The sequence below is a fragment of the Cricetulus griseus genome (assembly GCF_003668045.3).
Source record: "Cricetulus griseus strain 17A/GY chromosome 1 unlocalized genomic scaffold, alternate assembly CriGri-PICRH-1.0 chr1_1, whole genome shotgun sequence".
In the NCBI taxonomy this organism is placed as follows: Eukaryota; Metazoa; Chordata; class Mammalia; order Rodentia; family Cricetidae; genus Cricetulus; species Cricetulus griseus.
In genome coordinates this window covers 29,587,404-29,610,071 of record NW_023276807.1, presented here as the reverse complement: position 1 = coordinate 29,610,071, position 22,668 = coordinate 29,587,404, and the positions used below count along the sequence as shown (strand labels likewise).

Sequence of the window (22,668 nt, the reverse complement as noted above, 5' to 3'; positions counted from 1 at the left end):
TGAAGGTAGCAGGAAGGTGGAGAGGAGATATGGCTGCCAAGAGAAACAAGACATGCACCAACTCACCTGCAGGAAGCCGTTGGTGCCCTCGGTTAGAGCGAAAAGAGGGATGAACCACAGCAATCCAACTCTCATCTCCAGTAGATGCTTCTTGCCCTTTGGATTGAATATAGACACCCTGTGTCTAGCCACCCAGGAAGCTGTGTACTGAAACAAATATTACGAGCCAAGACTGTAAGCAGGTGCGTTCAGCTTCCGGCCCCTTGAGTTTTATTGAGACTTTCTTTGTCTCATTAAAATACCCAAGGGCTCTAAGAAGCACAAACATTAAAGATAGATTTGGAGTGCTTAAACTTCAAGATAACAACCAGCCAGTCCAGAAAGTTCCCTTCTTCTTAGCTGATGGGGCCAGCAACAAATGGTTCTTAAGTTTCTATTTGTATTAAATAATTTGGACAAGATTCAACACATAAACATCGTGGTGATTTAAAAGAAAAGTGTCCCTCACAGGCTCTGGTGTTTGAACATTTGGTCCCCAGTTGGTGGCACTGTTTGGGGAAGTTTTAGGAGGCAAAGGCTTGCTGGAGAAAGCACATTGTGGGGGCGGGCTTGGGGAGTTTACAGGCTCATCCACTTCCAGCTCAACATCTCTGATTTGTGTTTGCAGCTGAATACGATCTCTCAGCTTCCTGCTGCCAGGCCTCCCTCACCGATACAAACTGCCCCTCCGGACAGTCAGCTAAAATGCATTCTTTCTTCCTTTAGTTGCCATTGGTCATGGTGTCATAGGAACAGAAAAATAACTTCTACAGACATGCTCACAAAATGAATCTTTTGTATCCAGGTTATTTGGTGTCAAAGAAAAATCATGCTAATTTACAACTATCCTGTCTAATACTTAGCTACCAGGCATGTGGGGCCTCTACATTGTTTATCATAATAAAAACTGTATTTAAAATTCGGTTTCTCAGATGAAGGCTATAGCTTCATCTGATAAAGCACTTGCCTAGCATGCTTGAGTTCAGCCTATAGTAACACAACATCACACACACACAACATCACACACACACACACACACACACACACACACACACACACACACCCTTCTGTGTCAGCATTTCAGGATTGGTCCAGAGCCACTGCACATACAAATGGCTGCACAAATCCCTCATATAGAATGATAGAGCAGTGGTTCTCAACCTGTGTTTCATGACCCCTTTGGGGATTGAATAACCATTTCACAAGGGCTGGATATCAGATATCCTGCATATCAGATATTTACAACACAATCCACAGTACTACCAAAACTACAGTTACGAAGTAGCGATGAAAATAATTTTATGGTTGGTGGTCATCATAACACAAGGAACTGTGCTAAAGGGTCACAGCATTGGGAAGGGTGAGAACCAGTATCTGACATACCTTCCCAGAGAATCCAAGTCATCTCTACATCACCTGGACATATTGCTTAGGAAATTATGGCAAGAAAAATGTCTGCATGCGTTCACGGAAGACACACATTACTTATCACATTGACTGAATTAATGGGCATTTTAATATATGTATGCGTGTGTGTGTGTGCGCGCATGTGTGGGTACGTACATAACACACACAGTATAACTGAATTCTTTCCCTGAGTATGTTGTACTTTGGATATTCTCTCTCTCTCTCTCTCTCTCTCTCTCTCTCTCTCTCTCTCTCTGTGTGTGTGTGTGTGTGTGTGTATACGCATGTGTGTATCTCTGCATATGTGTGTGTCTGTGTGTCTCTGTATATGCGTATGTCTGCGTGTTACTATGATAAAGTGCCCTGACAAGAAGCAACGGAGGGAGAAAGCCTATATTCAGGGTGAGTTCCGCCTCCTCACTTAACAGTCAAGACCATCTTCAGCAGACTCCACTACTTGCCAACGCAATTGAGACAGTTCCTCAAGTGAGCCTCTCCACCCAGGTGACTCTAAGTTATATTAGGGTGACAGTTTAAACTAACCGCATGATGATTTTTTTTTAGTCAAGGTCTCACATAGCACAAGCCTGTAGCAAACTGACTGGGCAGCAATGGGGGAGTATGAACATCCAATCTTCCTGCCTCTGCATCTGAACGTCCGAGATTATGGGTATGCATAACCACACCGTTGGTTTGGATATAGCCAAACCTTGGATATTTTCCTTAGTTTTATTTTATTTCGGGCTCATTGTGAAGTTGTCAAGCATGACTAAGTTAATACTCCAGGCAGTACAGCCACACAGCAAGTGGGGGAGGGGCTGCCTCCTCCCCTCTTTTTCTCCACTCCCAGGAAGGCTCTTTTAATTTGAATTGCTAGGTATTCTTTTGCTTGTGACTTGTAACCTGGAGCTGACATGTGCATGTGTGTCCCCCGTCCCCTGTCTGTGTGCCGATGGCTGTTACTAAACGAAACGCTGGGCCTCACATGACTCCCCACAACTCGCTGCTCTCTCCTGCTAAGAACTCTTTCTCCATGTGCAGCATGAGGTTGCAAACCCAGCTCAGAAAGCCTGGGTGAGAGCTCTGGGCATCGTCAGGATGTCTTCTCTCCCACCTCCTCATTCCCCTGCTTCTTCCTCTGGACTGCCTCTTGGAATTTTCCAGAAATGGTTATCAGTGATGCCCAGTGGAGGTTTGTGTCAGTTCACGAGCTGATCATGAATAGATGCACCATAAAGAAAGAAGGGAAGGCCTGGAGAGATGGTTCTGTGAGTAAAAACACTGACTGCTCCAGAGAACCCAGGTTCAGTTCCAGCAGCCACATGGCAGCTCCCAACTGTCTGCAACTCCAGCTCCATGGAATCTGACACCCTTGCACAAGCATACATGCGGGAAAAACACCAGTGCATATAAAATAAAAATAAACAAATAAATCGTTTTTAAATGCTTAAAGAAAGAAAGAAAGAAAATGAAGAAGCAGCAAAGGAGAAACAGAAGGGAAGGATCGGGAATAAAAGAGGAGCATTTTGGTACTCTTTAGAAAACATAGACATCCATATTTTCCTTAAAGCCTGTTAAATCTTCAACAGGTCCATCCTAGCTGTGGATATTATTAAATGTATTCAGCAATGTCTGTGTGCAGATTGATGTACTTCTAGATGATTTCTAGACTAGGTAAAAGATCTATACACTTACTCTGGTCCAGGTTTTGGTACCTGTATTAGTCAACGTCCTATTGCCATAATGTTTTGTTGTGGCAAAATATCAGACAAAAGCAACTTAAGTAAGGCACTACTCATTTTGGCTCATGGCTTGAAGGTATAGCTCACCAAGCAAGGAGGGCATGGTAGTGGGGACTAAGGTTTCTGGTCACATTGTAGCCACAGTTAGGCAGTCTCATGCTGGTAGTCAGCTCCTTGTCTCTGTTTTTTCCAGTCTCGTATGCCAGTCCATAGAACAGTGTTACCGACATTCAAGGGTCTTCCCCTCATTTAACCTAATCTAGAAGCCCCTCATAGACATCAGAGTTTTGTTTCTTTTCAGATTCATGTCAAAATTATCACAGCTCCAAGGCTTGAACTAATCACTTTCCACTCTCTGGTTTCTTAATGTGTAGTTTCCTGTGTTCTAGGGCTGGGTAATTCATTGAATGAAAACAAGAGACCCCAAGGTAGGTATTTCTGAACTTCAAATAAGTAATGAATAACATTTCAGGATAATTTTGCTCTCTGTGTACTTGGAGACATTCTCCATTGTCAGACAATATGAATGTATCTGGAATTCAAGGTTAACTGGGCATCCTCTATTGGACAAGTCAAAAGGAAAGAAATAGCATCTCAAGGTAAAACAGATTGAAGCAGGCTCGGCAGCTAGACTGCTTCCTTCCAGTGTTGACGGTTACAAATGAATACGTATAATAGATACTCTTAGGCTTTCTGTGCCTTTTCATATTCATCTTTAACATAAGGGAATCAGCATCTAATTCACAGGTTCTTGGGAGAGTCCAATGTGTTGCCATATATAGAATGGCCCAAACGGTAACCACTGTCACCCAAACACTGTCACCCAAATAGTAGCCACTGTCACAAACACAGAGCAGCAATATCATTGCCCTTACTATTTCCACCTTATTGCCAGCTTGTGAAGCTCCTTGATGGATTGTGTCAGAATTTAACTTCAATTCTGAGTCAAATTAACTTGATGCAAGTGATGCTGTCGATTTGTTGGCCCCCACCATGGAGATAGAGGCCTCTAAGCCTTCCGGGAACAACCAGAGTGAGTTTTTTTCCAGGAGCTGAATGACCTTGCTTGAAGGAGGACCCTCAACACAAAGAAAGTAAAGTGTGTGTGTGTGTGTGTGTGTGTGTGTGTGTGTGTGTGGTAACCACACACATTCTGCTTAACTGCATTCTTAGACATAAACCTCACAGCATTTTCGTCCATTTCCTTCCAAGCCAGAAGGATCCCAGCAACTCATAAAAAAAAAAAAAAAAGCTCAAATCTTTGCATAACTTCACAAATGAGTTGTTCTTGTCACTAGAACATGGGTGTTTACATCACACTTCACTCTGGGGGCAGTTAATGTCTGGCTGACAGCTGTGTTGGCATTGCCATCTGTGGAAAGGCTTAACCATAGCGGCCCCCCCCCCCGCCCCACTTCCTTGAATTCATTCAAGTGAATTCATTTCTGATAATCCCTGTCCTTTACGTAACCACAATCATTAAAACTTGCTGTTGTGCCTCTGGGGACAGAGGCACATTGTCTCCACGTTCTTTTAGTATCTGTTTCTGGACTCTGAATACCATTTATTTATGTCAACAGTGTCAACAGCGGTCTCCTTATCCACCCCATGTAGCCCTAAATCTGCTCACACAGACACGCTCCAGCATTTTAAGCAACAATCTAATATTGGGTACCACTGAACTCGGGCTTTTCTACCTTCAGTATTTATGAACTTTTGCCTTTTCCTCTATAAACAGAAGCAGTCCCCATAGATTGGTCCCCCTCCTCTCTGCCTTAAAATGATAAACCCATGGGTGTGCACAGATGAACAGGTACACACACATGGGGATGACAGAGTAGGGGTACACACATGGGGATGACAGAACAAGGGTACACACATGGGGCTGACAGAGCAGGGGTGCACACATGGGGATGACAGAGCAGGGGTGCACACATGGGGATGACGGAGCAGGGCTCCACAGAGGATTCGGAATCACAGTTCAACCAGGGCTAGGCAGAGGATGTACACAAACTCAGCTTTATTTCAATTCTCATTCTGTGGGTTTGGAGTAGCACTTTTGTGGGAGATATCTTTGTATAGGAACCTCCAGGGCTGCTTGCCTTTCTGATAGGTTTCCTTGTTTATCCTGGAGTGGGTAGATGTAATAGAGAGAATAGAGAATAGTGGGGGGAGGGCGAGGAGTGCACAGAAAAGGCACAAAGTGTTTGGAAAGTTGACCAAATTTAAGAGCTAAATTTTCTCTGAAAAAAAAAAAAACCCAATAACTTAAAATTATCTAAAATTTCAGTGGTTGTCCAGTTATGTGTAGACACAACAAAAAAGAGTTGCTTTGAGACAGGATCTCCTGTAGCCTAGGCTAGCCCCCTGTTCACTATGCAGCTAAGCCTTGAAATCCTAAATCCCCTGCCGGTGCCACCCACATGCTGTGATCACAGACATGCAGAACCCAATCCATTTAAATCATGGGTCAGGATTGAACCCTGGACCTCACTCTCCCAAATGAGCTACATCTCCAGCCCCAAGCCACCCAGTCCCCAGCCCCCAACCCCCCAGCCCTGCAGAGTAAAATTTTAAACCCATACTTTATGCTTTAACATTCCTGTGTGTGCGCTGTGGTAGGAGAGGCCAGGATGAGTCAGAAGTATCTTATAGTAAGAAGAACCTTCTTAAATATAAGGTTTTATGAATGCCATGAGCTCTCTGAGTCAGCCTCCACCTTTACCACGAGGGATAACACCAGGTCCATTCATATCCACTCAGATTCAGTGTCTGTGTGCACACTGTTTCCTTATCTAATTGCTCTCCCATTCATTCACAATAGTCACCAAGTCTGACAGGACTGAAGATGGTCAATGGGGCTGGTTTTCTCCTCCCATTGGTCATTAATCCCTGAGCATCTCTGAGATGAACTGAGAATGTAACTGAAAACTAATGCCTTGGTTGGGAACAGAGAAGGAATTTTTCTTAATTCTTAGGCTTGAAAGGCCCGAAGTATTATTTAGCTCAGTTGCCTCTTCTCCATGGATAGTCTACCAATTGCACTACCAAACTTTGATTTATTTTCAACCACTGTGAAAAGAGGGTTGTCAATTTCCCAAGGATGGTGAAATGCATTGGATACTAACAGTATAACTGTATGGACTACCATGATTATAGCCCCAAGCATTAAGAGAGACTCTGGGAGGTTGAGAAGATGCCTGAGGGGGGAAGTGCTTGCTATGTTACTGTGGAGACCTGAGTTCGAATCTCTAGCACCTATGTAAAAAGTCAGGCAAGGCCACGTGTGCTTATAACCCCCAGCACCAGAGGGCAGAGACAGGAGGATCCCTGGAGCTCGCTGGCCAATCTAGTCAATCAGTGAGCTCTAGATAGTTAGAGACCTATTGTTTTTCAAACTAAACAAATTAACAGAGGAAGACATCAGAAGTCAACTTCTGGCCTCCATACCTGCGCATAGGGCAAGCGCACCCACAAAACTCATATGCACAGGTATTCAACATACACAGAGCAGGAGGGCAGAGAAAAAGTAAAAACCCCAGCAGCTATGGTGATACCCACTTTTTCAAATCCCTGGGGGATGGGACTGGAAAATCTCTGTTCCAGGACCCTTGTTGATTATGCTTTCCTGTGTTACACTGGATGGCTGCACCTTCAGAGGCCAGTGTGAGGGCCTACTAAGGCTGAGTCCCTTCTAGTCCCAAACTGAGCTGGTCCAAAGCTGGTTTTCTAGCAGCCTGCATGTCCTTTGCCCTTCCTAAGATTTTCAGCTGGAAAGTGGTGATTCCAACCCAACAGACCACCTGTCCCTTCCCAGCAAGGCTAGTGCTTTTCTAACACCTGTCTGTGCTTTGTCTTAGAAGAGCATCTTTGAGGATGCCTCCCTGATCGAGATCTCATCACCCCGAGTTCCAACTGGACCCCTACTAGGGTTCATTTCCCAGGAAAACACACCCAGTTCAGTTATGACTGCAAGCCTGGTAGCTTGGAACTCTGTCAACCACTTGTGCCTGAAGATTTTTCTCTAGTAACTTGTACAAAGTGAGTTCCCCCGAGCGCTTATGGGGAGATTAATAATCTTGTGGCCAAGTTACTTCTTCATCCAAGTCTTCAGCCTTCCTGGAACCCACACGCCAGCCCTAGGTCTGCTTTAAAGAAAACTCTGCTGAATGGCACTCTGAGAGGAGAAATCAGAGTAACTGAAATAAGAGTAACCCCAGCTGGGCTGGGGAGATGTCTCAGTGGGTAAAAGTGCTTGCTGCACAAGTATGAGGACCTGAGTTCAAATCCTCAGATCCCCAGACAAAAACTGGATGCATAGCACAGCATCTGTGATCCTGGGACCACTATGTGGAGATAGACCAAAGACAGAAGGAGTTCCAGGCCTCTCACAGCACAGCTACCCTGGTGCACATGACAGAAAACAAAGGGCCCTGTCTCAAACAGGACAGAGAGTAAAGACTGACACCCAAGGTTGTTTTGAATGCCCTTACCTATGTTATGGCATGTACAGACCTGTACTCACACACAAACACACATGCACACGCACACACACTCACATACACACACCCACACATGTATACACAGAGCAAAACTCCAATTTACAAAATGCTTTCCATATATACTGATTTTTGGTAACCTTGTAAATTACAAAGAACTGTTTCAATTTGCATTTATGGAAAATGAAAAGGGTAGACCTAACCTACTTCAAAGAATGTATCACTATTTCCTTAAATCCTCTTTCCCTTAGACTATGAGTCAGTCAGATTTCATTTATTGAAGCATGATTTTAATACTCAGGACTGTAATTTGATCCCCATCTGCATACCTTACAAACAACTTCCCTTGTTCAGGAAAAGGAAGCATATGTGTTTCTCAGTAATCATCCCAGGAAATGTGAGTGTCTTGATTGTGGGAAGAGACTCTATGTACAAGGACAAGGACAGAAAGCTGGGCCTTCTGGGAAGGAGCTGAAGAGCTGTTGTGCCTGCCGGCTCTTTGCCTGTTGATTCAAGCTGCTGCAAATCCCTCCTGACTGAGACACTTTCTTTACTTTGAGACAATGTCTCTAAATCACAAACCCTTGTCGGTGCTGGAATTACTGGTGTGTGCCACCTTTATTTGATCTCCAGGAATCCAACTCTCACCATGTATCTGAGCCATCCCATTCATCTGCTGAGCCATATGGCCAGCTCTTGGCCTACTGTGCATACATGTCTCTGACATGAGTGATGGCACGAAATATCAGGTTCGTATAAGTGAAACCCTTCCAGTTGGTTAAGATAGGTAGCTCAGACTGGCTTCAAACTCTCATGTGAAGCCAAGAATGACCACTACCTCCCAAGTGCTGGGATCACAGACTTGTGCCACCATGCTCAGTTCTAAGTGGAAATTTTTATAGAAAATAAAAGTCATGAATTTTTAAGGGCTTTGGGGTAAAGTGTGGTATATTATTTAGTATTTGCTTGAGGAAGAAACAAGGGGAAACAGTTGTAAAAAAAAAATTGGTTGTTTTTCTGTTGGTCACTGAGCAAGTTCAATTGGGAGATAACTTTCAGGTTTGTCCTGGTTTGGGCCAGGTTTCAACAGAGTCATCGTACAGTGGAAATAAACTAATTGCTTCAGCCTCTTATGGTAGCAGCAGTCACTTCTGACCTGAGCACTTGGAAGGAGGCAGGAGGACAAGAAGTTCAAAGCCAGCCTGGGCTACATAGTGAATTTGGGGCCAGCCTGAACTACATGAGATCCTGCCTTAACAAACAAACCCAATAAATGAAATCCAACTTAACCTTCTCAAGCATGATTAGATTTTAAGAGAGTCCACGCCACTGCTAGTTAGACATAGCCAAACAACAGGTATTTTTACCAGGTTTTTTTTGATGATGCTCATATATGCTAGTCAGCTGAACTTTCCGGGTAGATGGCCCTGGGCATGCCCTGTCCTCGATACAAGTCTTGGCTTTCAGCTGGAAAACCACATTGGAGACTGAGAAAAATTGTCTCAAGTTACACAGTGAGGAAGAGACAGAGCCCTATTGTTTCTAATAGTTGCTTCAAGGATGCTCTTCCTTGTTTATCCTTTCAGGAAATGAGATGTTGAAATCACAATATTCCCCCACAGAGTGAAACACAGCTTAACCGACAGAGCTGAGACCCTAAGGAATCAAAGGGTCATTAGCTTACCTGGGCCTCCTGTCTTCCCAGCACAGCTGAGCCTTTCCCCTGTGCTCCCCAACCACTGGCACTGTTGAGGGGTGGCAGTGAGCACTGATGGCACCAGGGGCAGTCCTGGTAGTCTCAGGTCCTCTGATGTCTCAGCAGCTCAGGCCAGGTTACTGCCTCTGCCTGCAAACACCAGGACACACCCCCTGCAGAGGAAAGCAAAGATACTTTTTCCTCTCTCTCTCTCTCTCTCTCTCTCTCTCTCTCTCTCTCTCTCTCTCTCTCTCTCTCTCACTCTCGCTCCTCTTCTCAGAGCTGGTAAGCCAGTTCAGAGACCCAAGACTTACTGCTTCTGCCACCAGAGACGGGAAGCTGAGATCATTAGCTACAAAGGAAACCAATGTGCTCATGCAGATCAGGACCCTACAAAATACCACTCCCTCGGGTGCTCCTATCCAGCCTCAGGACACTCAGGGTCACACCCCATAGAGCTGAAGGAATGCAGCCCTTCCCACGGAAGTTCACGGAGGGGAAGCAGGTGAATTCTGTGGGAGGTAAGGTGTTTTCTCTTTCAACCTTCTCACCCAAGCCTGAAGAATCAGCATACTGTTTCCCAGATGAAGGACCTTAGACCTCCTTGTGGAAAAGCATGGACTGGGCACCAGCAAGACAGGATGGCAGGAACATGCTGAAGGTGGGTGACATTTAAAAAGGATTGGTTTCCTATCTAATGATTCATCCAATTGAAAAACTGGGATTGGTCTGCTCTCATGCGTCGATGAGAGTATTGCTTTGTGATTAAAGTAACTACAGATGCAAACAGCCACATCAAAATTACTCAGGTAACAGTTTGGGGACAAAAATATGGTACTTCTCAAAAATGTCAACAGAAAAGAGGAAAATATGTCCCTGAATTCAGTGAACTTACTCATGCTATTTTGCTTCTTTTAAGTATGCACAATCAACAAAGCACTTGAGGTGGATTCCAGTACAAGCAGAATAACAATGTAGTGTTGGGTAAAAATAAAGAACCACAAAGTGGGAAAGTTATAGATCAGTATATGAACTATATAAAAGGCAAAGTTCAGCCAGATGTAATAGGTAATGCCTATGGTCTCAGTATGTGTGATGCTGAGGCAAGAGGATTACTATGAGTTCAAGGCTATGTATTAAGTTCCAAGCCAGTCTGGGCTACAGAGTGAGAGCCCCACTCTCAATACATATATATATATATATATATATATATATATATATATATATATACACACACACACAGAGCTCCCAGTACCATATAAGCCATTATGGCACACATCTGTATTCTTTGAACTTGGGAGGTCGAGGCAAGAGGATCAGAAGATCAATGTCAACACTGGGTATATGGTTAAGTTCTAGGCTAGCCTGGCTACAGAGTAAGATCCAACCTCAAAAAATAAATAAACAAATGGCTGAATACATAAAAATTAAAGAGACAATATCAAAATCATGCAAATGTTAATAAGAGTGACTATTTACGTTTTATAAATTCATTACTTTACCTTAGGGACAAAACTTCTAAGATCTGTGAACAGAAGAGAATGGTTTGTAGGCGCCATCTACTGAGGTACACTACTCTCCTTTGCATTAGAGGAAGCCTCCGCCTTAGAAGTAGAAAACTAGTCTAGGAGCAATGAATTTCCATGGAAATATCGCTGAGGGTAGGCCGTACAGTGAATTTCAGTGGAAATATCTCTGAGGGTAGGCCATATTTCCAACATTAGCATCTACTTAATTTCATATTAGAGACCATCATGAGGAGGTATGTTCTCAGCATGGCTCTCATTTTCTACACAGATGGCCGCTCCATCCATATCAGAACCCGTTGCCACTCAGTCTAGATCCGTCCCAACAGGAAACTTAGCAGAAGAGTGGAGCCTATCTGAGAACCCCCGCTGTTTGAGGGCACCGTGCACTGTGCCCTCTTAGTGTGCTCTTCCTGCAGAATTCTGTCTGTTTCCAAACCAACCTGTTGTGATTGGCACCAAATTTCCACTCAGTAAAATGGCTGAGGACGTCTAGAAATATATCTTGCCATGCCACTCCTCTAACACCCAGTAGTCTAGGATTATAGATGGCGCTCTTTTGCTATTGTATAGATTAAAATGCATGACTTGTAGAAGCGCCTAACTCACTGACGCCTTCAAGGCAAGATGCTCACAAAATGGGGCTAGCCAGCTGTGGTGAAGCACACTGTAGCCTCAGCACTCAGGAGGCTGAGGTAGGAGGGTCGCATACCTTTGAGGTCAGTTGGCCAGGATTACCTTTGAAGACCCCCCTAAAATAAGAATGTCCATACAGAAGTCACTAAAATGGGGTTAACAGCCTATGGGTTATTTGGGCAGGACAGTGGCTGGGAAGTAGGACATTAGTGGTGGCGGGAATGAGGAAGCAATAGAAGGACAAACAGAGCGATTGGTTGACAAAGAGGTGGATATGACTAAGCTAGACGCTCTGAGGTAGGTCCCTCACTCACCTTTGCTTTGTTGATCTCAGCCACTTCTTAGGGACAAGGCTTTCAGCCCCAGTGGGAGCTCTATCACTCCTTATTAGACCAAAAGCAGCTTATAGGGTTCCAGAAAGTGAGACAAGCAGTGACTTCTGGGAAAATCTTGTGACTACATTGGTTTGGGAACAGGAGGTTAGGAGTCTGAACCACTAAACATACTTGACTTTTTTTTTTTTTTTTTTTAAAACCCAGATCTAAAAAAGGGGGTCAAGCTGTGCCCAGTGTTTAGGTAATTTCAGAAATAAGTTGCATGTTTTTAAACTGATGACTCACTCATAAGCCATTTATTTATTCCTCCTGGTTTCCTCATAAAAGCCAGTGATCATGTGAAGCTGGATTTTTCAATACTTCCTGGTTGGGCCATGGGGCATAACATAGATGGCACAAAGGATGGACCAGAAGGAAGTGGTGAGGGTTTGGTCATGACTGCCCTAGGTCTTGTGGTTGTTTGTCCAGCGCTGGGCTAACCTACAGAGGCAGAGCTGAGGAGCTGTGCCCTCTAATTTGATTAGAATGCTTCATTGCCTCCAAAATAACACACCTGACCTGAACAGGAGCTAATTGTTCACCTGCATTCAAAAAGTAAGCTAGACATGCATTCACGTTTGACACCTCAGAGTTTCCAATTCCACAAATTCCAAAGGAGAATCAAAAGAAAGACCCAAGACAGGGAAAAGCTTCGAGCCCCACTGACTTCATCTGCTGATTGGTATTCTGGGTCTGATTGCTTTTGCTTGGTCTCCCATAAAAGACTGGGGCTAAGCAGGGTGTGGTGATGCACCGGGGTGATTTCAGCTCTTAGAACGTCGTCTATACTACAGTAGTGAATTTGATAACCTGCCTGGAATCCATGAGATCCTGTCACAAAAGTAAATAACTAAATAAAATTACACAGTTTTTTTACATTGTTATATTTAGGTGTTATATTCTCATGTGTAGTTTTTAACTATTTATCTTAATTTTCAGTATATGACTGTTTGCCTGCATGTATGTAAGTATGCTGTGTGTGCAGTGCTGGAGGAGGCCAGAAGAGAGTGTCAGATCCCTTGGAGCTGGAGATACAGGAGGCTGTGGCCCCTCTGTGGATACTAGGAACTAAACCCAGACTCTTTGCAAGAGTAGCCAGTGCTCTTAAGTGACGGGCATCTCTCCAGGCCCTGCTTTCTCTCTGCAGTTGCGTTTCTTTGGGTATTTTGTCAAAACAATGAGAAAAGTGACTAGCTCAGGACTTCAGTACCTAAGAACATAAAACAAAACAACCCAGGAATTCCGTGAGAAGGCTTTGCTGACTAGTATGGGAAGAATTTTACCACTCACTGCTGAATTCACGGTTAGCTATGTGGGGATAACTGGAGGACTTCAGGACAAGCCTTAAGCCAGTGGTTCTCAATCTGTGGGTCATGACCCCCATAGGGATCACATATCAGATATTCTGTTTATCAGATATTTGCATTGTGATTCATAACAGTACCAAAATTACAGTTACTAAGTAGCAACTAAATAATTGTATGGCTGGAGCTGTATGGCTGGAGCGTCACCACAGCAAGGGGAACTGTATCAAAGGGTCACAGCATTAGGAAGGTTGAGAACCACTGCCATAAGCCTTGGTCAGAGTGAGTTATAGTACACACTTTTCCAGGGGTTGGGTGGGACCACACAACAGTATCGCTATTGAATGTAAGACCATGGATATTCAGGACTAGTGTGGTGGTATACACTTATGATCCCAGCATTTGGGAGGTAGGGGCAAGAGGATCATGAAAAAAATTATATAACTAGAGGACAAGGTCATAAAACTACGGGAACCTCTGCCATACCAGAGACAAGCACACCAGTCACAGTCATGGGAGTTGATCCGGAAGAGCAATGTAGAGAGAAGTCAAGTGTCATGCACTTCACCACCCATCGTGACTTACTGAGAACTTACTATATGCTGTACACCAAATATTGTTCTGAGCCGCTTCCATGCTGCCAGTTCCCTCTGCTACTCCCATTTTACAGATGAGGAAGTTGAGGTATAGAGTGGTTGAGTAAATGAGAAACCAGGAAGCCATCACAGCCTGACCCTAAAGTCCACTCTGTTAACCCGCACATGGCTGTTTCCCAAAGACAAGGAAGGCAAGCAGAAACATCCGGCCCATGCTGAACAACAAAGGCAAAGGCAAGGGTAAACACAGGTGCTTCTGAGCCTTCTGTACCAAGCTGGAGAGCCATGCACAGTTGATGGAATCCATTTGTCATCTCATTCAGCAAATCCAGAGTCCTGGGTACATTTGGCAGAGCTAGGCAAGCTGTCCATCTACCGCTCCATTCAGAATTAGTCAGGGTTCGTGTGCTGCAGTTAGTTCTGGGAAGAGAGTTGGGAACTAGAGTAAATGAATCATTTCCTCCCTCGTTCTGTGTGTGTGTGTGTGTGTGTGTGCCTGCATGTGCGAGAGTACATTTGTGTATATGATATGCATATGATCTCATGTGTGCATGGATGTGAAGGTCAGAGGTCAAATATTGGGTGACTTCATCATTTGCTCTCCACCTTGTTTGTTTATATCAGGTCTCTCCTTGAGCCTAGAGCTCACTGGATGGCCACTGGGCTCTGGGACTCCTTCTGTGTCTGCCTCCTGAACACTGGAGTTACAGAGGGGTATTGGCTTCTGATGCAGATGCTGGGGATCCGAACAGGTCCTCAACGCTGTCCAACAAGCACTTTACCAACTGGACCACCTTCCCCGTCCTCCTGTCTGTCTTTAGATTGGGAATCACACAACCCCCAACAGACAGGCTCTGCAAGCTCAGAATGTCCTCCAGAGGTCACACAATAGCACACTCCGCGTGTCGGCACAGAGTTCCCGTGACCTCACTGTGAGCATAAGGTTTAAACTGCTGTTGTGTCAACTTCATCCTGCTGCAGCTTACGAGAAACCCACTTGAAGCATGAACACTCTAGAGGCACTGGGCCCTTCTCAGGAAGACACATCCTCCACCCGACGCCCCCACCTCCAACACGACACAGCAAAGTCAAATAAACAAGACTTCGAAAATTTGCTGAATTAGAGATTAACACAGGGAATAAAGGAGCCATTCCCTAGAGTCTCCTTGAACAAAACAAGCCTGATGCACCTGTGGGAGCCTTTCTCTGGCATCGTGGCTTTGCTTCTCCCAAGGAGGACAAACATCTGGAGGAGATGTGGTCAAGATTAAAACGTGGGTTTTCACATCTCTCTGGTTTCTTTCTGCAAGCCTCAGTGTGACGGCAGAACTTGCCAATGTCTGAGGTTAAGCTAGGAGAGCCATCTAGTGGCGAGGACTCACACTGCGGCAGAAGACACCACCTGTAAAAAGTCAGAGAACAGCAGTCAGACTGCCTAATGAGGGCGGGGAGGGATGGAGGCAGCCAGCAGTCCACCAGGGAACCCAGAGTCATAGTTGCCCCCGTCTAGTCTTCAGGGAGGGTAGTCTGTCTGCAGCACAGTTTATTTCTTTATTTATTTTCTTTTTATTTCTTTATTTCTCCAACACACATTCATGTTAAACGTTACTAGGTACAAGACACAATACATGAGGCTCTAGACTAATATCACACAAAAACCTTCAATCACCTAATCTTCAAGGAACTTACAGCATGGTGGAAAATTGGTCTAGCAACAGTCAGTTAAAGTCGCCGGTGATGAGGGCTGACCTCCTTACACCGGGAAGTCCATAGAAGAGGCAACTAAATGAATCCTAGAGGGAAAGAGGAAGAAATGTCCAAACCACAGACCACAAGCTGGCACCCCAAGGGCATCATCTGGCCCCCAGATGTGTTTTGTTTGGACCATGAAGTGTTTTTATAACTTAGAATTAGTTGCCTATGCTTACACGTCACTGGATTTCACATGAAAACCCAGATTTCCCATTCTTTTAGAAAACTGAAAGATCCAGTCGTTCTAGTTCCATATTCCCACAGGGCGATGCTCAGCTAAGCTGTGAGACGTGAGCTTCCTGAGGCTGTTTCACAATGGCCAATGATTTCACTTAGCCCAGTGAATTGTGGGGTGCTTTGTCTAAGTGAGGCACAAAACTCAAAATCACAATTTCACAGCCTGCCATGTCTCAACCCATGAAAGCGTCTTCTTTGTCAGGAGAGTAGGGTACAAACGTTCATTCCTCCGTCACAATGTGCATCAACATTGATTCCCTCTAGATTCAAATTTTAAACACAAAATATAGAGTGTGGATGTTTTAGTTACTTTGCTGCTGTTGTGATAAACAACACCCTGACATGGCCCCCCCTCAAAAATGTCAGAAGGGAATTTATTTGGGCTTGAGCTTCCAGGGGGGATAAAGCCGTCATGGAAGGAAGGCATAGCAGCAAGTGGCAGGCAGGAGGGCAGGAGCAGGAAACTGAGAGGTCACAATACCCAAACACAAACACGGGCAGCGAGAACAAAATGTGGCTGAGGCTTTAAACTCCCAAAGCCTGAACCAGTGACGTAATCCCTCCATCTCCAAACAGCACCACCAGCAGGAACCTGGTGTTAAAACGCCTGACCTGTGGGGGCCAATTCTCATTCAAACCACCACATTCCACTCCCTGCCACCCCCCACCCGTATCCCTATCATAATGCCAAATGAATTTAGCCCATTTTCCAAAGTCTCCAAAGTCTCTCACAGTCTCAACACTGTTTCAGAGCCAAAGTGTCTTCTGAGATGAAGGGCAATCTCAATGACAACCCCTAGTAAAATCAAAAAGTAATTGACATACTTCTAACAGATATAATGACATGGAATATACAGTCTCACTCCCAAAGAGAAAACTGGAGGCGTAGAGAAGAAACACAGGACTCAGAAGAGCAAACTCCAAATTCTGTAGCTCTGTGTTCAGGCTTAGATGGCTGCGCCAGGTTTATTGCCGACAGCACACATTTGTCTCTTAGGTTGGCTCGTTCTACTCTCTGTGTGCAGGTCTCCTTGGAAGATAGCTCATTGCTCTGGCATCACAAACATCTTGGGGTCTCTACTGAAATCCAGGCTTCACTTCCACAAGTTCATACAATGGCCTACCAAGGCCTTCTGCCTTCAAAGGGCTTTCATGCAGGGATCGCCCTGACACACAGAGCCTGGCTTTAACAGCTCTCTGAAACCGGGGAAGAACCCAGGAAGCTTGAATTCTTCCCAGCCTGCGTGCCTTTAAAGCTAGCTCTACCTGAATGAGACTGCCAGGTTCAGCTGCCAGCTGGAGACACACCTTCCCTCCTTGAGGTACATCAGCACAGTGATCTTATCCAGATGCTTTCTAAGAGCAGAAAACACTTAAAGTTCTTCCCCAAGTTGGAAACTTAGCTGGGTGGGGTCTTACCCCTGGGACACCCTTCCCTTTCTCACAGTGGAGAGCTGGTGGCTTTTCCTTAATGGGGCAACCCCTCTAACAACTACAGCCTCTCTAGCAGCGCCCACCTTGGCCACATGATGCTTCCTAGTGCTCCTTTTTTCTTCCCCAAATGGCACATTTTATACTTCTTTCTGCCCACTTGCTTCTTTTTACTGTAGACCCGTGCACACATACTGTTCTGTGGAGTCAACATTATGTAGTCATGACGTCCATTACATTTTAGTTTTTCTGCATGCAGTTTCTCAGGGCATGGGCAGAAGGCCGCCAATACTTAGCCAAAAAAGAGCATGAAAAGCCTTTAGACCAGCTGCTAATATTGTTCCTTTCTGAGACCACTTGAGCTGGGCCTTGACTTCCTAACCAGGATGGACTGTACCCTTGCCCTGTGGACCTGAATAATCCTTCTCTCTTCAGTTGCTTTTGTCAGAGTGTTTTCTCACAACAATGAAAATGAAACTAAGAGAGCAGGCCAAGGAATAAACAAATTTAGACAGAGAGACACAATGGAATGTTACCCGGGAAGCCATTGATTCCTTAGCAAGACGCTTGGGCCTATGGGGAATCATGTCATGTGGAAAAACAATGCTGTGTAAATGCACAGGGTTATAGCCCCCTGATTCCAGCCTGGATTCCCCTAAAATCTCCAACACTCACCACTTACTTTGGTCCCTATTGACTAAAGATGCCAACTAAGCTTGTAGTTCCTCAGTTTTATCCCACATCACCTAACAAATTGTATCAGTTACCTTTCTGTTGCTGTAATCAAACACCATGACCAAAATCAACTTAGAGAAGAAGGTTTATTTGACTTCTGCTTTCACAGGGATAAGAGTCTGTCATGGTGGGAGGTGTGGCAGCAAGAGACAGACATAGTGGGGGAACAGGAAGCTGAGAGATCAAATCTTCAAAGGCAAGCTTGAAGCAGAGACAGCCATCCAAGCAGGGCCAGACTATACATTGCCAAAGCCCAACCCCAGTGGTCTACTTCTCCCAGCAAGGATACCACTCAGACCTGCCCAAACAGCACCACCAATGGGGAAGCAAGAGTTCAAGTACTCAAGCTGGGGTGGCTTGAATGGAAACGGCCTCCATAGGTCCATAGGGAGTGGACTTTAGGAGTGTGTCCTTGTTGGAGTATAAATAGACATGCATTGCCTTCAGCTTACCGTAGTGTCCCATGTAAGTTAATCTAATTTCTCTTTAAGCACATTTTTTTAATTTGACTTCACATTAAGTTTCACCCTTCAGAGCAGACTCTGGTGTAGACTCTGCTCAATCTCCATGCTTTGTTTACATATTTTTAAAACTCTCATTGTTGAGGCTTGGTCACACATACTCTCACACCTGTACTGGTGAACTAAAGATCTAGCTGAAGTTTGTCATGGATCAAGATCTTTAACAAACCTTTAAACTAAAAACCCGAAAAAGTTGGAAATATTTTGTGGAGTCGATGATGGGGATGCTCTTCTGTATATACGTTTCTCTTATTGATGAATAAAACACTGTTTGGCCAATAGCCAGTAGAGGCAGGAAGATAGGCTGGGCTACGAAACGAGGAGAATTCTGGGAATGGTAGGCAGAGAGGTGCAGCTAGAATGCCATGTAGAGCCCGGGAAGACAGGACACTCCAGGCATTCTCTAGCAGGATCAAGCTATGTAGAATTACATAGATTAGTAGCTACGGGTTAATAATTAAGACAGAACTAACCAATAAGAAACCCTAGCCATCAGCCAACAGTTTATAATTCATATAAGTCTCTGGTGTGTTTATTTGGGCCTGAGAAGGGCAGCGGGACCTGGCAGGACAAGAAATCACAAGCAATAAACACCACAAGGCATAATTTTATCTTTAAGGAATCAACATTCTCTTTCTTGTTGCCCTTGCACACCTGCTCACCATTAGGCTCCAGGCCAGGGAAGAGGGTGCTTGTAACTAACTGTGGGAAAAGAGGACTACATTGGCCCATCAAATGCTTAGGCATGCTAGCTTGGCCAGATAAAAGCTTGTCTAATTTTGCAAGCACATTTATTTATATTTATTTATTATAAAGAGTCAGCTTGAGCACTTAAGAAGTTAAGAAGTTTCATGGCCTACAGTCCGCACACTGGAGACCCAAGATAACTAGTTATATGTCATTCCAGTCCAAGTCACAAGGTCTGAGAGCTCAAGGTAGCTAATAAAGTCATTGTGACTCCAAGAGTTGCCAAGGAAAGCCAATGCTTTAGACTGAAACAAAATAGTGTCTCTGTTCGAGCATCAGATGGCTGAGATTTTCTTTGAGACAAGGCTGGACTTTCTAGCCTATCAAGGCCAACTGATTAGATGAGCCAGATGTAGACCTGTTTACAAGATCAAAGTATAGTTTACTCAGTCTCCCAATTCAAATGCCAGTCTCATCATTGAAATGTCATTCAAAAGCTCTTCCCAGAGATATCATGAATAATGGTCAGATGAAGATCTAGATGCTCATGACACAGTTACATCATACATAGAATTAACCATTACACCAAGCTAAGTATCCACCAATCAGCCAGCTCAAGGGTATGCAGTCTGAGGTTCTAGATTTGTCATTCAGCTCTTATGAAATTACATGTCAATAAATGGTAATATTGTACTGGTTTGTGGAAACTCACTAATTTAGCCATCCAGAAACAGAAGAAAATCAAATAAGAATTAGGCACCTCACAGAGATCACCAATGGGCCATGAGTCTACTGCTCTTTGTCAATGGTCTTTAATCACTTCAGCTCTTCATAGCCCTTATGTCTCCCATGACCTTGTCAGGTGCCAGGTGATTTACTCAAGACATGAAGATCCAAATCTAAGTCCTTTTGTCTTCAACAATTATGACTAGCTAAAGCAGTCACCATCATCAGATCCTTCAGGCTCAATCAACACACATCATCACTTGTTTACTGTGAGTCCTGAGGTCTCCACAGCCTCCTTTTAGTTTAACCACTTAAAATAGTGAGTTGTCTAAGCTAGGGTTTCAATTGCAGTGAAGAGACAAATGGCCATGGCAAATCTTATAAAGAAAAACATTTAATTGGGGTACATATTTCAGAGGGTTAGTCAATTATGACCATGGTGCCAACTGGTAGCATGCAGACAGACATGGTGCTGGAGAAGGAACTGGGCATTGTTACATCTTAACCCACAGGCAACAGGAAGTGGTCTGAGAACACTTGGCTTGAGCATATATGAGACCTCAAAGCGTGCCTCCACAGTGACACACTTCCTCCAACAAGACCACACCTACTCCAACAAGGCCACACCTACTAATAGTGCCACTCCCTTCAGGGGCCATTTTTTTTTTTTCAAACCACCACAGGAGTACTCTGAGAGTTACTAATGTCTTCTTGTCCTTGAGACACTGCAATGATTAAGCGTAATTGGGTGTGGTGGCATAAGCCTATAATCCCAGAAGTTGAGTGACAGAGGCAAGAGGATTGAAATTGGAAGCTAGCCGAGGCTACTTAGAGAGTTCTGGTCCAGGCCAATCTACATAGAAAAAGCCAGTCTCTAAAAGAAAGGATAAAGGCTGGAGAGAGGACTCAGTGAGTAAGAGTACTTACTGTGCAATTATGGAGACCTGAGTTCAAATCCATGTAAAAGCAAGGCATAGTTTCATATGCTGTAGCTTCAGGTTTGGAGAGCAGAAGCAAGTAGATCCTAGGAGCTCACTGGTCAGCTAACCTAGGCAAAATGGTGAGCTTCAATTTCAGTGAGAAATCCTGTCTCAAGGGAATGTTTCAGTGTGAAAGAGCAGGACGTTCAATGTCCTTCTCTGTGCACAAATGGTGTGTGTGTGTGTGCGTGTGTATGTGAGTGTGTGTGTGTGTGTGTGTGTGTGTGTGTGTGTGTGTGTATTATAAATAAATGGAAGTAAGGGAGGAATGGAATGAAAAAAGAAACTATCAAAAAAAACACAAATTCAAGGGAATTAATCATCTATGTTTATATAAACATCTTATTTTTGTATAAACATTTTACTTTTATGTATTTTAAATGGTCTTTGAGAAAGAATATAATCATTTAAAAAACAGAATTCTATTCTAAATAAAAAAAAGGAAAACTGCCTTTTGTAGAAAATGTGACATTTCTGGAGGTCCCCTTTCTCTGTGGTATGAAGGGGTTCAATTCTCTCCATGTGTAAAAATGCCTGCTCATGCCCCACCCAACCCCACCCCACCCCACCCCACCCCAGGGTCTGACTCATGGAACCTTCTGAGCAGCTTTCAGCTGCTCTCCCACAACAAACGCCTCCCATCCGTCTTTGCTAACCACTCCTTCTGCGGAGACACAAATAGCCTTTGAAATAACTAAGGCCAATCTACTAATTTATTTCACCTCCCAACTTAACATTCAGGGAACATTCACCAATGCCAGGAACTTTGCATGTATAGCCTTCATTAAATCTCACAAGAAAACACCTGTGGTGGGTTCTATTTTCACTTCCACTTTATAAATGATGAGAATAAAGCTTGGGAATGTTGGCCGACTCATTCACCCATGGTGAATGGAAAATCTGTCCGCTTGGGCTCCTGAACTCATTTATCCTCAAATCACGGTGTGATGTGTATGTTTAAATTTAGAAACTGCAAGTCATGGGTGTACATAAAGCAAAATTTACAGTAACTCTTAGGACATTTCAAAAGATGGCAGTTCACCATCCACACAACACCATAAAAATAGTATCTCTGGGTCTACTGACCAAAGAAATACCCCTACATAGTTTTTGTTGGGGGTTGGGGTCTCAAGAAATAAACTTTTTTATTTCAGCTTCTTCATATGAGTTCAGGATGCTGGATGGCTCTGAAGTTAAGAGTACTTGTTGCATTCCTCTAAAATCAGGAACAAGACAAGGCTGTCCACTCTCTCCATACCTCTTCAATATTGTCCTTGAAGTTCTAGCTAGAGCAATAAGACAACAAAAGGAGATCAAGGGATACAAATCGGAAAGGAAGAAGTCAAACTCTCACTATTTGCAAATGATATGATAGTCTACATAAGTAACCCGAAAAACTGTACCAGGGAACTCCAACAGCTGATAAACACCTTCAGCAAAGTGGCAGGATACAAGATTAACTCAAAAAAAATCTGTAGCCCTACTTTATAAGGATGACACACTGGTGGAGAAAGAAATCAGAGACGCATTACCCTTTACAATTGCCACAAACAATATAAAATACCTTGGAGTAACACTAACCAAAAAAGTGAAAGACCTGTACCGTAAGAATTTTGAGTTTCTAAAGAAAGAAATTAAAAAAGATACCAGAAAATGGAAAGATCTCCCATGCTCATGGATAGGCAGGATCAACATAGTAAAAATGGCAATCTTGCCAAAAGCAATCTACAGATTCAATGCAATCCCCATCAAAATCCCAACACAATTCTTCACTGACCTT

The 22,668-nt window shown here is 44.0% G+C and overlaps 1 protein-coding gene across 12 annotated transcripts in view; it reads right to left on the bottom strand.

Moving 5' to 3' along the window:
• The window catches only part of Adgrf1 (adhesion G protein-coupled receptor F1), a 53,928-nt gene extending 32,515 nt beyond the window's left edge, over window positions 1–21,413 (bottom strand). For 2 of the 12 annotated variants that reach the window (XM_027387467.2, XM_035452840.1), the window contains exons 1-3: window positions 11,860–12,014; window positions 9,372–9,556; window positions 67–156 (exon numbers count right to left, since the gene is read on the bottom strand). In XM_027387467.2, the coding sequence (XP_027243268.1) occupies window positions 67–135 (69 nt within the window). In that variant the 5' untranslated portion in view covers window positions 136–156; window positions 9,372–9,556; window positions 11,860–12,014. Of the gene's footprint in view, window positions 1–66; window positions 208–9,371; window positions 9,557–11,859; window positions 12,015–13,819; window positions 15,222–20,835 lie in introns of those variants that run through there. The other 10 variants (XM_035452836.1, XM_035452837.1, XM_027387460.2 and 7 more) reach the window with 8 other exon arrangements.
• Between the last annotated feature and the right edge of the window lie 1,255 nt (window positions 21,414–22,668).